Raw genomic sequence first — 18,035 nt, forward strand, 5'->3', positions numbered from 1 at the left:
ATCTGATTTTCAAATACTTTCACAAGTTTTCTGTAGAAATACAAAAGTAATGAGGAAACTAAAAATTCAACACAGGCTTTCTGAATATGGAAGTAAAAGTGATTTAGAATGCCATCTGTAAAAGCAAAGCTTTTGTATTTTTTAAAAAACATCTAAAAACTAAATTCAGAACCAGTCTGTGCTCAGGCGAAGTTTTCATTTTATTACTGTAAACCAGTAATCACTTGGTACCACAGATGACTGACATAAGAAAAGCTCATTGCTGAGCAGATTCATCTGCTACTGTAGATATTCATCTAAAAGATTTTGTTGTTGTTTTTATGACCTTAGTGTCCCTTTTGGAAGAAACAAAAACTTTTTCAGATGTTAATAAGATTCTGGAGTAATTTTAAATTACCTTATTTACATTATTTTTGTTTTGCTCTGTTTTTCAACCGTCCACAAATTCATAGTGATATTACACATGGCATTATATGCCTATAAGATTGTATCATCGCTTTTAAAATGAGAAATGTTATGAATGATTCCATCATATTTTTCTTAATTCAAATGAGACCAAGTCCTGGAAAAATTCTCAAACACATGATTTGGTCAAAAAATAATGATAAAAATGTTGAATGGTTAATTTATATATATTTGTGAATTCAGGAATCCATAATGTGTGAGAGACAGAGAAAAAGATTAAATTTCCTTCTTTGGAAGGAAACCTTTTTTCATATCTTATATTTGTTTGTTTAATGTATTACCACCTGCTTTACTTAACAAACAAGCTAATTAATTCTGGTAAAAGACTTGGTGCTGTTTTCTCACTCAAATCAACTGAATTTTTTTCATGTTTTCCGTCTTCATGACAGAATGAAATTGAAATACTGAAGGCTGAAAATGACCGGTTGAAGGCAGAAACGGGCAACACAGCTAAGCCTGCTCGGCCACCGTCAGAATCCTCAAGCAGCACCTCCTCTTCATCTTCTAGGCAGTCGTTAGGACTTTCTCTAAACAATTTGAACATCACAGAGACTGTTACCTCAGGTGACTTAGTGCAAATGCTTGCCTGAATCACATCATGTCCATAAGTTAACGGGTGGGAAGCCTGGAATTTGGAGAGCTTTACATACTCCTAAAAATGTTGTACTCTAGAAATAGTCCTATTTTGATCTTATAAATCTATTCTACTTAGTTATAATTGTAAGAGCATATTCTGTGTCCAATAGTCAATCTTAGAGATAATGTCTTCATAACATTTTTAAGAAAGCACTTTTGCTTAGCAAGTACTTTCTCCATGATTATGACGATGAAGAAATAATACTCTCAGTGATGATACTTAGTACTTATAGATATAATAATAATAACCCCATGTAATTTTCTTCTTTTTTAAGTATGCAAAAACCGATTTATAAGTGTATCAGGATTTATTTTCTAAATTTGACTAGAAGACCCTGCATGATGCTGCCTAGAGAGAACATAATGCTACTCTGTCACCCAGTTTGCAGCTATCTTAAATTTTCAGCAAACAAAAAGAATATACTGGATTCTGTTATTTCCATCAAGGGTACAGTTTTTATTCAATTGCAGATAGAATCATATGACATAATTTCATCTTAATATCTGATGAACCATCCAATCATAAAGTTTAACTGTTTCTGTGGAACAGTTCATTCAAGAGAATCATTTCAAGGATAGAGAATTTAGTCTAGGGAATATTTACATGAGGCTCTGTGGTAATTGTAAAGCACAGCCACCAGATGACGCCTGGAAACCAGTAATATGTATGTTTGTAGCCAGTGTTAGATTTCGTTATAGAATGGAGACAATACACTGCTTGCCTTAAAACATATTAAAATACAGAAGGAGAAGGGAAATGATATGGCATGTTGATACTGATTACATTTCCAATGAATCACATCTCTTCTACAAAGTCAGAATTTTAAAAATTCTGATACTGTGGCTGCTCTTCGTAATATTATAATATTATGGCCTTCATCTTAAATGTAAAAGGCAAGTGGGCACTCCTTATAATTTAAGAAAACAACTTTTATAAAATTCTGATGGGGATTAGAGGAAGAAAATAAATTCTGAGAATAAACATCAAGTAAAACTATTATCAGAGGCCAAGTAAAAAAGCAAGAGATTTCGGAATTAAATGAACTTAGAGATCATTAAGTAAAATAAGACTATGGAAGTAGATGATAATCTGAGTGTGTAAATTATACATCATGTTTTGTTATCCACACTTAAGAAAATAGTCTACAAAGGAAAGCGCACAAATGTTTAAATGTATACAATCTGAGTTCTGGACAACATCCTCTATGTTGGCTTGTTGTTGATGAACCTGACAGAGAAGTGAAGTAAGATCTACATCTCATGATAACCAACGCATTTCTGGATCCCCAGCCTTGGCTCCTAGGGAAAGACAAGGGCCAGTATCTTACCAGTCACCAAACTAATGGCAGGATTCCACTGCCTTTTTAAATATAATTCTGTTTTATTTTATGAAAATATGATAAAGTTTGAAGGAGGCAAGTTTTAATACTGAAGGTGGTTTAGAAAAAATAGACATATATATATTTATATATATATATATATAAAAAACTTAATGTCTGGGAAAAATAGAACTCATAAAGATAAATATAAAATCAAAGAGTTTAAATTTACAATGTGTGTGTTTATTAGGCTTAACACATTGTTGGCCGTAATTAAGCATTTGAGGCAATTTTGAGAAAGAAGGCAAGCTTTGCATTTTTTTTTTTTGCATTTTTTAAATACCTTTTTTGTTACCCATTCCCTAAGTTATTTTTGATATATCTTATTTCCTTCATTATTTTTCAGTAGTGATACTTATGTCTGAACTGAAAAAAAAAAAACTTAAATCACACAACTAAGATTGTTTTTATTACCTTCACTCTTGTGCAGTGGGTTCAGCACTTGGAAAACAAAATGTGTTTTTGCTGGGTCTTTTTGACAGAGAATCTTTCTAGGTTTCATGATTAATCTTAAGAAAAAGAAAGTAGGCAGGAGAGAGGATAATTGGCAGGTATCTAGTTCCTGAAATATTAATTGCATGTTCTATGCATCCAGTCAAGACAGATGTTTGAGAAGCCTTCAGTTTTGGGCCAAAATTTCACTTGATTATAGTCAGAATGACAGACCTTTTTAATTCTTCCTTGAAAATGTAGACAGAGGACCATGACTTTTTTTTTTTTTTTTTGAGACAAAGTCTTGCTTTGTCACCCAGGCTGAAGTGCAGTGGCACGCAATCTTGGCTCACTGCAACCTCTGCCTCCCAGGTTCAAGCAATTCTCTTGCCCTAGCCTCCTGAGCACCTGGGATTGCAGGCGCCCACCACCACGCCTGACTAATTTTTTGTATTTTCAGTAGGGACAGGGTTTCACTGTGTTAGCTAGGATGGTTTTGAACTCCTGACCTCATGATCTGCCCGCCTTGGCTTCCCAAAGTGCTGGGATTACAGGCGTGAACCACCATGCCTGGCCGATTTATTTTCTAGTTAAAAACAGAAACAAAACAAGCAAGCAAAAATACAGAAGCCTCTTACTTTAAACTTGCTGTCTTTCTCTGGACTTGTTTCATCAGGTGACTGTCCTGTCAATATACTCTGCCCAGGAGAGATTCAGAGTCATGATGTGACCCTCCCACAGTCAACAGAAGGACTTAGAATAAACAGAAATAATGGTTAGAAGAGCAAAACTTAGTACACACTGAGCATGAGGTGTTTTAAAAGCATTATCTTTTATGTTCTCAATAACTACCAGGAAGGTGCTGTTCAAGCCCCATTTTACAGCTGAGGAAGCCAAGACTTGGGATGGTGACTGTAATAATTTGTTCAAGATCATGAAACTAGTAAGCAGCAGAACTAATAATCAAACCCCAGTTTGGATGAATCCAGGATCTAGACTTTTCACTATTACATTAATGTTGCCTTAAGTAGACACATAATAAAAGCAAAGAATAGTAGTCATTCACTCATTTTTGGTAAATATTTATTCTACTATTGTCAGGAGAAATTTCATATTGTAAGCATAGTTTTTAAAAGTAAATATGACATGCAATGAATAACATACTCCTAGGCAAATTTAAGCAGATTATATGGATCAACAATCAGGCCAACCCCCTTTACCATGGACTACTTGGCCATGTGTGATTTGGCCCTTACTTATTTCCATCCACATCATTTCATACCACTCCTCACCTTCCACTTGTCTCTGCATTTCTGCTACCCCAAACATCTCTCTCTTCCTTTAACATACCCAGCTCACACATCTCAGGCTTTTGTACTTGTTTTTGTTGACTTAATCTCTTTTCCTGGTTCTTCACTTGTTTAGCACTTGTTAGCAGCCTTCTGGTCTTATCTCCAAATACCACTTCTTCAAGGAAGCCTTCCGGGATGACCTATTTATCTAGAGCAGACTCCCTTCAGTTACTGTCTGTTTCATTGTCCTGTTTATATTAGCACAGTGCTTAAACTATTCTGAAATATATACTCCGAAAAAGCAAGAAATTTGCTTTCTTTTTCACCTTGGTATTCATTCCCAATACTCAGCAAAATTGCTCATACCATTTATGCTTAGTAATATTTTTGAACATTTATGAGTAATTAAGATAAGTACAAAAGTAATTTGATCATGAACTGCCAGAAGTCTAGATGTGAACAGCCAAAGATAAACCACTCTAAACTTCTGAGACAAGGATCGAGAGAATTAAAATGACTAAGGAAGAGTTTTATTTTTGAGTGGAGTAGGTGAAAAGGTGAAAGACTCAAGATGTTGACTTGGAAAATAATTAAACTCCAGTGCAAGAGATTATCTTTGATGATTTACAAATTGATTGCAAAATTTTCCTATTCTTCAAGCTCTAAAAGTTGTTTTAGATTGTTATGCTCTTAGAGTATTTTTTACTGGTTACTTTCAAAATTATATATCCTTCATTACCAAGATAATAGAAACCATTCTAATTTCAGAAGTCATGTTATTAGAGTGTTGGTTTCTATGATGCTATACTCATAATCTTTTTTCTATAAACTTCTTGTCAGAGCAGTTGAGTTCTCATTTCACCAGGCACATGAGCTCTTTAGCATGTAATGGAGTTTCATTTATCCACAGAACAGTGTCTAAATATCAATCATGGTTCTATAATAGCATTATTATCAAAGGAAAACATATATTTGGGATAGTTTACCTTAATAATTCTCTGAATTGGAAATGAATCTGGTATAATGTATTTTAAAAGTTAATCTTTAATCACTGTTTAAAGGCTGATATTTTAAAGGTTAGCTAGCTTTGTCATGCTTCTGTAACTCTTAGCTGATTACTAGAAATACTATTTTGGTTTTGAAACTATTAGCATAAAGGATTCAGGAGAGCAATCATAATGCCAGTATAATGCCACGGTTGAAATTCAATAACGGAACCTAATAATTATAAAGATAAGGTGAGTAGTTATATAGCGGGCTGTGTCAAATGGTTGAAAATAATTTCACTTGACAGTCAATCTCAGCACCTTTACATTTATACATTACATGGATATTGAGCTTGGATATTTTAGATTGGATAGAAAAATCAGATGGCTTGTCAGTTTGTCATGGCTATAATGGTGACTAAATATTACTCAGGTATTACTCAGACCTATGTGTAATAGAAAAAGAAACCTCTTTTTTCCTCATCTTAAGGCAGTGAGTGGCCCTACACTTGAGTGAAGGTCTTTGCAAGCAGAAATAATTTCTTAGATTGAAACTTTAACCCAGCCACAGTAATTCATCTTCTTGAAAGCTGAGGCTTTTCAAACCAGTTAGGCTAGAATGGGAAGCAAATCCCACTGAAAATATAAAACTATGAGGGAGAAAAGAATGACAGTAAACAAATCCAAGCTAATGTTACTCTGTCTGTCTTTGTGTCTGTCTTTCTTTTAAAATTTGGTAGATATTTTGCTAGATGATGCTGGTGATGCCACTGGACATAAAGATGGCCGCAGTGTGAAAATTATAGTCTCCATAAGCAAGGGCTACGGTCGAGCAAAGGTATTTCTTTATTCCTAACAGATGAGAATGACTTCGAGTAAAATATATTTTGTACGTGAATATTTGATCTGGTAAATATCCTACAACAGTTGCGGATTGCCACTGGTTTAATATGTCACATAAATATGAAAGGAACAATAAAGAGATGACATCATCCTAGAGGTAGAAATGTGCCTTACATGGACCTCACATTTATTCACTGAAAATATCATCAGCCTCTCATTTCTAGAACTTAAAATAATAGTTATTTCTTTGACAAACATCTGGTTTAACATATTCTTTTTGTTTCACTTATTGATTCTAAGTAATGCTTATGATGTGCAGTAACATGTTACTAAAGCTGTCAATATGGTCCTTATACAAAGGGAAGACTGTAAGCTAATGAATATTCTAGACATCAGAAAGGCTCCTGTTTTACTAAACTCAATAGGACAAATTCCATTGATGTTACATGTCTATTTAAGCAAGGTCCTAGATGACCAAGCAAGTATTTTAACTTTTAGCAATGAATGTTGCCTTCAAATTGTCAATGTCATTCTATCCTTTTCTTAATGAAAAAAAAATTGTAAGTTAAATTTTTAGTTGAGTGGCCAAAAATACATGTTTCTAAGTATCCAATTTTTTTACACCAAGCAAATAAAAATCCCTTAGAATTTTAAAGTACTTAATTCAGTTTGAAAAGTAAGAAAGCACTTATGAATTCCTACCTTGAGCCAATATTCCAAGGATTCCAGTGCCATCAACTTTCTGCTTGAGCTGCATATTTGTACCTACTTTTCCAAGTGGGTCTTGATGTGGGATTCTATAGTAGTCTCAGTGAAACATAAACTAACTTTAATTTAAAAGCAGCTTTTTATAAGGTATTGCATAAGCAGCCATTGCGACTGTATTATAAACAGTGAAAACAAGATTTTCTGTTCACAATAATTCTAACAGACAGTGTCTTTGAACATTGTTTCTTTTTCTTTTTCTTTTTTTGAGACAGAGTCTTGCCCTGTCACCCCAGCTGGAGTGCAGTGGCCAATGGCGTGATCTCAGCTCACTGCAACCTACAACTCCTGGGTTGAAGTGATTCTTCTGCCTCAGTCTCCCAAGTAGCTGGGACTACAGGCATGTATCATCACGCCTGGCTAATTTTTGTACCTTTAGTAAACACAGGATGCCACCATATTGGCCAGGCTGGTCTCAAAATCCTGACCTCCAGATACACCCCCCTTGGCCTCTCAAAGTGCTGGGATTACAGGCATGTGCCACCGCACTGGGCCTGAATGCCTGAATGCTTTCTCTTAAAAAACATGAAAGTAGTTGTTTTACTGTACCTGGACTGCCATAACGAAATAACAGATTAGGTGGCTTAAACAACGGAAATTTATTTTCTCACAGTTGTGGAGACTAGCAAGTCCGACATTAAGCTGCTAACTGATTTGGTTCCTGGTGAGGGCTCTCTTTTTGTATTGCAGGTGGTGGAATTCATGTTCTGGCCCCACTCAGTCTTACCTCAATGTCTGTAGGTAGGAAGAGAGAAAGACCACAAATCCTGAATTGTTTACTTTACCCAGTAATCCCATCATGAAAGTCCTACCTAGCATTAGGACCTCTAATCCTAATTACCTCCCAAAGACCTCACCTCCTAATACCATCACTTTGAGAGTTAAGGCTTCGATGTATGAATTTTGAAGAGACACAAATATCGTTTCATAACAATATTCATAACAAAAATCACAATCATCAGCTGTGAATTTCTCAACTTATTCTCCTAAAGGTATTGTATTCTAACTCAGATTTTATCTGAATAATGGTGATAACCATTTACCCTTATGGTGCTAAATATTACAGATTAAGAAATTGAGGCTCTGAGCCAGCTGAGTAATTTACCTAAAGTCACATTTCTTAATTAGGTGGTAGGTATTATGTGTTACAGAATCCATACCTTCTAACCCATGACTCAGTGATTATTCTACCACCGCTTTATGATAACATACTTAGTGACTAGAACCAGGATTGTAATATGTCAACTATCTAATTTTATCTATTGGTATCATAATCACTATTTCACTAACCATTTCTAGTCATCATAATAGAAGCTCAAGCTAAATTATAAATTCTGAATTATTTACTTTTCTAATATATGTAGAAATTCCTCAAAATCCCACTTCTCTGGCAAAGTCTTTTAAACAGAGAATTTCTGATACATTCAAAATGGAACCAGTTTTGGAAGTATGCAGATGTCTTAAATTATCATAGCTAGTACTTTTTAAAATGAGATTGGATTCTAGATTAAAATTGATAAAAACAACTGAGTTGGATTTATCAAAGATCAGATCACAAAATAGTAAGATGAAGTTCGATAATTCACATAATATGGTTCTCCTTTGTCTCTCTCACTATTTCCCTCCCACCGAGCTGCTTCTCTTTAGGAAAATGTCCACTGTATTATAATGCAAGAGTATTCTTTCCGATTCCTTCACCTTTGCCTTCTATAGAACAGGTCATGCATCAGTTTTCCTTGACATACTGCTTTATCTCATCTCTTTCTTACTTGTTGCTGTTGCTATTGCTGCTAAAAGTAAACGCAAAGTTTCTATTGCTGTCATTTGGTTGGTTCGTTAGTTGGCTGAAATATGTTTTATTTTATGTAATCGACCATATGTGTCTATTGTCATAGAAGCCATAGGCTTAATATATATTTTAGTCTTAACAACTACATTAACAAATTTTAGTAGAAAACGTAGTAATAAAAAAGTTGCACAGTTGTATTTTATCGTACTTTATTTTGTTCTTATTTAGGATCAAAAATCTCAGGCTTATTTGATAGGATCCATTGGTGTTAGTGGAAAAACCAAGTGGGATGTCTTAGATGGTGTAATAAGACGTCTCTTCAAGGTATGTTGTGCAAGACGCCCTAATATTAATTTTCAAATGTGTTTCTCTTTAGTTGTTTTCCTTAACTTCAATAGCATAGACACATCTTTTCCTCTCCTCAAATAAAGAACGCTTTCTCTTTGCGCTATTTGATATTAACAGTTCTTATATTACACATTTCTAATATTCTTGACAACTAGCTCTATATCCCTATGGGTTATGTATTTGTTGTAGATGAGTTGCACTTCTGTTTTGACTTTATTTTTTTGTGTGTACCATTTTAGGAATATGTATTCCGAATTGATACATCCACTAGCCTTGGTCTGAGCTCTGACTGCATTGCTAGCTATTGTATAGGAGACTTAATTAGATCCCATAACCTAGAAGTGCCTGAACTGCTGCCTTGTGGATACCTTGTTGGAGATAATAACATCATCACTGTGAACCTCAAAGGTAAAAAGAAAAATGGAAAAAAAGGCACAAATTTAAATTTTAGCAACTTTTTTTCTCCCACCCCACACTTTTTTGGCCAGTTTCCCTTAAAACTTTTCTATTTGAAAACTATGTAGTATTTAAAAAATCAATATGACTCATTTCATACCAAAGTATTAAATCCTAGAGTCCTACTAAAAGCAATAGAATCTAAGGAAATTAAGTTCTTTGAGTTCTGGGATTTAAGATTTATCAAGGCTCACACAAAGGAATGTGATTTAGGAACTTCAAATTTCTGGATTTTCTTCATTATCACCTTTTATTACAGGAGGATTTAAAACATTTAGTGTGTATTCCAAAGTAACATAGTCATTGATGAATCTTTGGCTTCAAAGTACATATACGTAATAAATATTCCCTAGGAATAGGGAATAGAAATTTAGGATCAAGGATAGGAAATTCTGAGAATTTTCTTTGCTTTGGATGATGTGATTAATTATAGGGTAATGTAATATCTGAAGTATCTTTATCTTCATAATTCCTTGTTTGTATTAAAGAATCAAAATACATCTATTTGTAATTTGAGTTAATAGAGGAATTTGTCAATATTTGATTTTATGATGAAGGTAATTGGGTTAGTAAAAGAAGATACTGTTGCTCCCTATTTAATTCCTTGCCAAACATAACAATTTGTATTCTTCAAAAGCTTAAGTGGTTGTACAACTAGGTTGCATAATGAGAGATAGAAGAGAATAAGGAGGTGGGTAGAAGATAAACTAAAATAAAGAACACACAGAAACTCTTATATATACACGTGTATAATCTTCACATTTATACTTAACATACATAATCATCTTCGATAAAAGATGTTATGATAGAATTTATAATGCTTCCATTTCTCTCTGGATACGTAAGTGAAAACAAGGCGTAGACAGTGAAGTGGAGCTTTAACAAAAAGGAACAGCTTGCTTTTGTTCAGATGTTCACTCTGCCATATTACTGATAGATTTTATTCCTTAAAATGGCAACACATATTTGGAGGATAGAAATATCTAGGAAATTGTTTTGCAAGGACTGTATTCCTATGACTAACCAAGCTGTTGCTGGTTAGCATGATATTTTAAATTCTGGCTTATATAGAACAATAAGTCATGCTATTGCTTTTGTTTCTTCTTTCAGGGGTAGAAGAAAACAGTTTGGACAGTTTTGTTTTTGATACGCTGATTCCTAAACCAATTACCCAAAGGTACTTTAACTTGTTGATGGAGCATCACAGAATTATACTCTCAGGACCAAGTGGTACTGGAAAGACCTATTTAGCAAATAAACTTGCTGAATATGTAATAACCAAATCTGGGAGGAAAAAAACAGAGGATGCAATTGCCACTTTTAATGTGGACCACAAGTCAAGTAAGGTATGTTACAGAATTCTAAGAGAACAGCTGCAATTTATCCATAAGTGTTTTAAGCAATCAAATTATAAGATCGTGTGAGACTTCCATGTTGTACATGGAAAAGAATATTCATCTTTTTTTTGTTACTGAATCTGTAACCTGGTAAGTGACCAAACTCTGGTTCACGAATTTGAACAAGACTGCTATTTTCAGTAACATCAGTTATCAGGTACTCCACCAGGCATTGGGAATATACAGAATAAAATGGCAGGGCCCCGATTGCATGGTTTCTCTTAGACATCCACCTAGGAGAGTAGAAAGAGGTCTGTGTACAAGCAAGAAGGAATAGCTTTTCTTGGAGGAATCAGAGCTTTATAAAAGGGTAATACTTGCTTGGGTCTTACAGGCAAGTAGGAAATAACATGGGTGTTGCAGCAATGGAGATTTGGCAATAATTAGAATATTCCAAGCAGAAGTTCTGGGAGCAACGATTTGTTTATGTCACATCTCCCTAAAAGTTTTGTTTAGAAACCTTAGGAAATCTAACAACATTTAGTTTCACCACCAACTAAGGTCTAATGTGCCATAGTAATCAATCTGAACACTCAGATATTAAAAAGGTATGAGAATCTATACAACATAGCCAGTTATGTTTCTGAGTAAAATTTTAAAAATCCTAAAAAGGAAATAGTTGGTGGCTAACGTATTTTTAACACTTACCTAGTTTTACTTGTAATTATTTATTAAAGTCTGAATCAATGAAACCTAAAAGTTTCTCTTGGGAAACTGCAACTATTATAAGCAGTACCTTGAAGGAATCCCAATTATACTAGGTCATATTACTCTTTCAAGGATAACCTGGTTCAGGGATCTAAACTGTCCCAGTTTCTCAGAAACCTCAGGTCTGCAAATTTTCAGAAATAAACGTGACTCCCAAATGCAGCCCAACCCCATTAGATTATTGAAATAAACCAGGCATATAGTTTAATGAACAAAAAGTATTAATTTTCTCACCTGTAAATTGGAGGAAATGGTAGGGCTATTCTAAGAACTAAATGAATGAGTGTGTGTGTTTGTGTGTGTGTGTGTGTGTGTGTGTGTGTGTGTGTGTCAGAGAGAGAGAAATAGCACAAGTAGCAAGCACAATATAAGGGTTACTTGCAATTTTTAATCATAGTCCTTGACTCCCAGTGAAGATTTCTCTCATGAACACACACACATATGCACAGTGCACTCATGTGCACTCACACTCACACACGCACACCTTTGTTCAAAACTGTCTTATATGTATCCTTCAAGAACAATGATGTACATAAAACACAATGGGCTCTCTTAAAGTTAAATAAATACAATACATAAATTCTGACTATTTCCTTGGAACTCAGACCTATTCAAATTGTGGTTGAACTACCATCTAAAGAAAAACATAGAACCTGAGGTAGAATACTCGACTCTTTGAGCAAAAGTAGGAAGAGCACAATTGTTTGTTTGCTTCAGCTGGCATGTTTACTGCTTACGGTGAATTCTATCTTCTCATATCCCGATATAAAAAAGCCTTTTAGCACAGTTTTAAATATTTTCAGCCAAAAAACTATGAAAGGCTTTGAAAGGCCTCTTTAGTCATCCCCAGTATTTTTTTCTCAGTGTTGGTATGAGAGAACTCTTTACAAGGTACTTCTTTTATGGAACAAAAAGTGTTTAGAAAACAAGAGCAAAATAGATTTATTGGAGAAGACCATGGCATTTTGATAAAGTGCCTGTAAAATGGGGAAAATAGTAGAGCTATTCTAAGAACTAAATGAATGTATGTGTGCAAGTGTGTGTCTGTGAGAGAGAGGTTTGCTTAAAATCAAGTTTTGAATTTAATAGATGAAGCTTCATTAGAATATAGTTGACATGCTAAAGAATAGGTAATTCCCATTTATTATAAAACATAGCATTCCCTAAAATATATATATATATATCTGTTCTTTTTATTTCAGCTTAGGAAAGAAGTTTATTGCTTAAACATGTTCTCTTAAGAACATGTTAGTGTCCTTTTAACATTTTTTATTAAATATTTCCAACACTCTTATATTTTGCTTTTTCAGAGGATAATAATTTGTGCCATTATTAGGTCAGTTCAATATTTTATTGAAAATAATGGGCAGGGCAACAACATTGCCAAGCAGTGGTGGAGCTAATCATGCTAGGAAACAGTCATAGGAAGAAACTCTTGAAAAAATCACAGTAGCATTTGTTCCCAAGAAAGCACAAAGTATAACTGAAAAAATGTTTATTCTTTATGGTTGAAGATATGAACAAGCTATCAGTAATACTGAATACCAACTCATTGCCAGAGAATTTGGCCAATTTTTGCCAAATTGACCGAGAATAGCAACTATTTTCTTGGGAGTTGGGGTAAGGGTAAGTGAGGACAAATATAAAAAAAGGAGGGGATGACAACTTGAGATTGTGTTAGGGATACTAACAGTGTAGATTTACTAAAGTAAAATGCTAATGAGGCATGAAATAATAAATCCTGTTCCTGAAAACCTGGAGCTGTTTAACTGCTGACGCATTTTATGCTGTGCCATAGATAGCACTGAATAGACAAATCCAAAAAGCACTTACTGATTCAAGAAAAAAAAAATTGAATGACAAATCATCAAATGAAAAACATCTTTTCATGTTTTCGGTACCTCTGCACTTTACATTCTGTTCCTCTTCCCACATTTCAAGCTCTCCCTCAAGCTGCCAGCTGGAATATTTTGATTGAGAGCAGTACACATAAACAATTAGACTTTGTGACATTTGATAGAGTAGGCCCAGAAGGCTAGAGATGGATTTAGTAGAGAATACATGACCAGCTGAAGCCATTTGGAATGTTAGGTTGGAAAAGATCAGAAAACTGGACTTGATAGATTCCTTTTTAGTCTGGTGTCAGAATCCGAGAAAACAGTGATCTACCATTTTTATCTAACTGTGGTGTTCCACCCACAGTTTCAGAGTATGGGATTCATCTTATTGCCAGTGTCCATCCGGAAGATATGTCTGTTTCCTTCTACCTGAGTAGATCTGGAAAAAAGATTTTTAATTACAGTCATCAGTGCCTCAATCTAAGATTTCCTTTTCATCAATCTGAAGTGGATATCATGAGGTTATTTCAAGGGAATCTGTGAAAAACTCTTAAGTTACATGAAAAAATTATATTTGTGTTTGCCTGTTTCTACAGCCATTGGTTCATACCTACCATCAGATTCCCAAGGGATCTACCATCCTCTCAAGATGAAAGAAAGCTGCTCTAGAATTAGAATCTAAAGGCTCTGATTGTCAAGAAATGACCCAGTCACCTGCTAATTATGAAATTCAATTCCTTTGTGCCTGCCCCACTCTTTCTTTCTCTCCCCTTCTGACATTCATGATTATCATTCTCTCTGTTTCCTACCCCCTGGTAAATTCCCTTTCAGTGTTTTTCACTCTCTTCTCTTCCTTCTCTTCCCAGTAAATGAAACTGGTTTTCTCTATAATGAATTATTTTGTTCACTCTCACTTTTGTTCTTTGGATGACTCTCATGACTTCAACTTGTGTTGACTTCCGTGGTTGACTCCAATTAAACACTATCTATCATCCATGCCCACTCTCCCAATTTTTTAAGCTTTCTGTTATGTTACAAATATGTTTCTATTCACCTACTAAATATACAAGTTGAAAATTGACAATTTCAGCCCCAAACACATATTGTAAATCCATCCTCTTTCATTCCTCTCCACCATAACCACCCTTCCTCCAGATTAACATCCTCCTCTGTTTCTTGGATTTCTACAGTTATTTTGTAACTGCATGATAAACAATCTCCCTTAAATTTCCCTTCTCTTTTTTGGGATATATTCATTCACCTCATGGAACATAGAACATCTTTTCATAATTAAAATCTGAGCAGACTAAAATGTTTCAATCGTTTCTTTTTTTCTTTTTTTTTTTTTTTTTTGAGGTGGAGTTTCGCTCTTGTTACCCAGGCTGGAGTGCAATGGCGTGATCTCGGCTCACCACAACCTCCGCCTCCTGGGTTCAGGCAATTCTCCTGCCTCAACCTCCTGAGTAGCTGGGATTACTGGCAGGTGTCACCATGCCCAGCTAATTTTTTTTTTTTTTAAGTAGAGATGGGGTTTCACCATGTTGACCAGGATGGTCTCGATCTCTTGACCTCATGATCCACCCGCCTCGGCCTCCCAAAGTGCTGGGATTACAGGTGAGAGCCACCATGCCCAGCTCAATAGTTTCTTATTGCTTTCTGTACTAGATCAAAAACATCACACTGTTCCTTGTTCAGTCCCTTAGTATCTGTAGGCTTCAATAATTTCAATATTCTCTTGGCTGGTCTCACTTCCTCCTTTGAGTATGTTTGCCACATATTAAATCACAGCTTTGACTACTCACTCAAATCACTAGAACAATTTTTCTTCACTGCAAACAGGAAATGTTCAATGATCTTACTAATCATTTACGGTTGCAAAGTTTCCTTTCCAATTTCGTTACCACCATTTCCTTTCACAAAACACATTCTCTTAGTTTTTTTTCCTACATGGATATCATATTTTTTTATATCAGTTTTTTCCTACATGAATATCATGTTTCTGAATGATTATTCTGTTTTTGGAAAGCTCTTCTCTCATGTTAAATATCAAGATATTACCCAATCTTAAAAATAATAATAGCAAATAATACTGCCACCAAAAGGTCTTTTTCAGAGGCTACAAGCAATCTTTACATACTATAAACAAAATCTTTGACCTACACTATTTTGAAGTAATATATTATTTTGACTGAGAATTATATAGGTATATGCCTGACCTTCTATTCCAGGAAGGCAATAAGATTCTTAAATGCTATTTCCATTTCTAATTAATTCTTATATTTTTCACATTTCTGTTTCCTTGGATAAACAAATTGCTTTTCTCTACTGAAAACAGAAAAGCACATGAACATATCAATGCTTGACACTTGTTTATGTAATACAATGCAACTTCTTTTGCATGGATTCAGCCTTTTTTCTTTTTTATTGCCACCACCACTGGCATGTACTATAATTTTCTGTAACAAGAGAACACTTATTTCCTAAAACATATCATGCACGTACACTTTTCAACTTTCACTTTTTATTCTTTGGACTTCAATGTTCTTTCTTTTTTGCTTTTTAACCAATGTACTCTGTTGTTCTGTGAACCTAAAGACTGGATTAGACGCTTCTCTTAAGTATCCCTATAATGTTTTGTGCATTTCACTTAGCATACTGTATTGTGAAACACTTGCTGGCTTGCTTCCGTGCTTATCAACTCAAGTTCCTGAAAGACAGAAATTATGTTTTATCTCTAAATTCTTGGTGCCAGCAGGATGCTTAAGTTGGAATTAATCTCTTTCCCTCCTGTAGGCCACATGCCCCCTTTATCTTCCCTCATGGAATATTTTACCTTGCATTGTGTAAATTTGTCATTATTTATGTGGGTGCCTACCACCCCTCTCAGGCTCCAACATTACCTCCTCCAGAAAACCATTCTTGACACCCAGCGTCTAGGCTAATTCTCTTTCCTTGACTTCTCCTATCTCATAATGTATTTATGATATTATATTAAAGTCATTTGTCATATTTAAATTCCAGTCCCTAATGTGACAACTCTTAAAGCTTACAGGGAAGACAGCCTGATTACCCCTTTTTAGTCCTCATGTCCAGAAAAGTACTTGGTGCAGTTCATAATAAATGTTAAACCTACTTAAACACTATTGATAGCAGGAATGATACTTCACTATTTTTGTATACCCAGGGCTTAGTCTGAGGCTGTGAACACAGTAGATAGATAGTGAGTATTTTATAAATGAATGAATGACTTAATGTAGCTAAATTCGTGGTATAAATTTTATTTTTTTCTTTTAAAGTAAACATAATTCTCCAGAATATTCAGCAGTTTTAAACATATATTTTTGCATTCTCTGACTTAGACAAAATTTATTTTACATGACTAGCTCAATAGAAAACTAATAGTACTTTATTTCTTTAATAAATTTAATATTTGAACATAAATGAAAATTACTAAATACCTCAAAATCCTGGCCATTGTTTTATCTCCTACTTTTAGTTTAGCAGAGGTATTACAGACAGAGAGTGGTCGCATCTAGAGTGAACAATTCACCTATTTACCTGGCTGCCAGAAACTGGAATCATGGAATTGTTTTATAAACCGGAGCACGATTTCCAAATTGAAAATGTCATTGTAAATATGCAAATATTATGGAAATGTTCTTACTGATTAGGACAATTTTAAGAAATCTAATTATGTTCCTGGCCTACCCATTTGTGAGAGCAGTCAATCAGCAAACTGGTTATCATATTTAGATTAAAAGCTATTAGACAGGAACAATACCTGTAAAAGAACCAAGAAACTCAAGAGATACTAAATGCCAATGTTATATTTCACCAGTGAAATATAACTAATTTTTGTCTTTGTTTAAAATTGCAGCAGTTGCATGCAGATTATAAATAAATAATTAATTAAGTATACTTGTATCAGGGTCCTATGGCTGCAGTTTGAGATATACCCAATCTACATGAATTAGAATTAACACATTAAAAATATTAGTGGAATCTGAGAAGTGCCATTTTCAATTTAGTTCATACTTGAAATATTAAAGTTGCTAAAATTTACATTTATCATTGAACATCAAAACTCAGAATAAAATCCCAATATATATGGTTTATCATAAGAGTTTATATCCAGAACTCAGTTTGGCTTTTCTTTCAGGGAGAAAACCACTGAGAAATAGGCCTTCATGTTTATACTTTCAGGTTTGCTGAAGGTGTTTGGTACTGGATCTTCTATTGTTTTCCTTTTTCTCTCTTTAATTTAAAAAATTTATTCTGTCAGCAATATATGGTTTTTGATGTGTAGAATAAGAGTTTATATCTGTTGAATAATCTATGACCTTAATGAAAGAAACTGAATAGAAGACAAAGCGTGCTCCTCCTAAAATATTAACTGCTTACCATTAGTATATATTTATCACTGATGTATCTGTTTTCTTCATTTTTTAAAAGGAATTGCAACAATATCTAGCTAACCTGGCTGAACAGTGTAGTGCTGATAACAATGGAGTAGAGCTCCCAGTTGTAATAATTCTTGATAATCTTCATCATGTGGGCTCTTTGAGTGATATCTTCAATGGTTTCCTCAATTGTAAATACAACAAATGGTATGCTTATCAAATATTTTGAATAATGAAATATAAAATAATTGTCATCACATTTGCTCTCTTGTGCCTGTATGCATTTTGTTTTTTAATTTTT

At 34.3% G+C, this 18,035-nt stretch overlaps 1 protein-coding gene across 12 annotated transcripts in view; it reads left to right on the forward strand.

Annotated features, from left to right (window-relative positions):
- NAV3 (neuron navigator 3) overlaps positions 1-18,035 on the forward strand; it is an 872,565-nt gene that overhangs the window by 833,778 nt on the left and 20,752 nt on the right. For all 12 annotated transcript variants that reach the window (XM_017976235.5, XM_078336921.1, XM_054238645.2 and 9 more), the window contains 6 exons: positions 855-1,029; positions 5,931-6,028; positions 8,816-8,911; positions 9,175-9,343; positions 10,502-10,737; positions 17,787-17,941. In XM_017976235.5, coding sequence (XP_017831724.1) covers positions 855-1,029; positions 5,931-6,028; positions 8,816-8,911; positions 9,175-9,343; positions 10,502-10,737; positions 17,787-17,941 — 929 coding nt within the window. The remainder of the gene's footprint in view (positions 1-854; positions 1,030-5,930; positions 6,029-8,815; positions 8,912-9,174; positions 9,344-10,501; positions 10,738-17,786; positions 17,942-18,035) is intronic.

This window comes from Callithrix jacchus, chromosome 9 (genome assembly GCF_049354715.1).
Source record: "Callithrix jacchus isolate 240 chromosome 9, calJac240_pri, whole genome shotgun sequence".
Taxonomy (NCBI): Eukaryota; Metazoa; Chordata; class Mammalia; order Primates; family Cebidae; genus Callithrix; species Callithrix jacchus.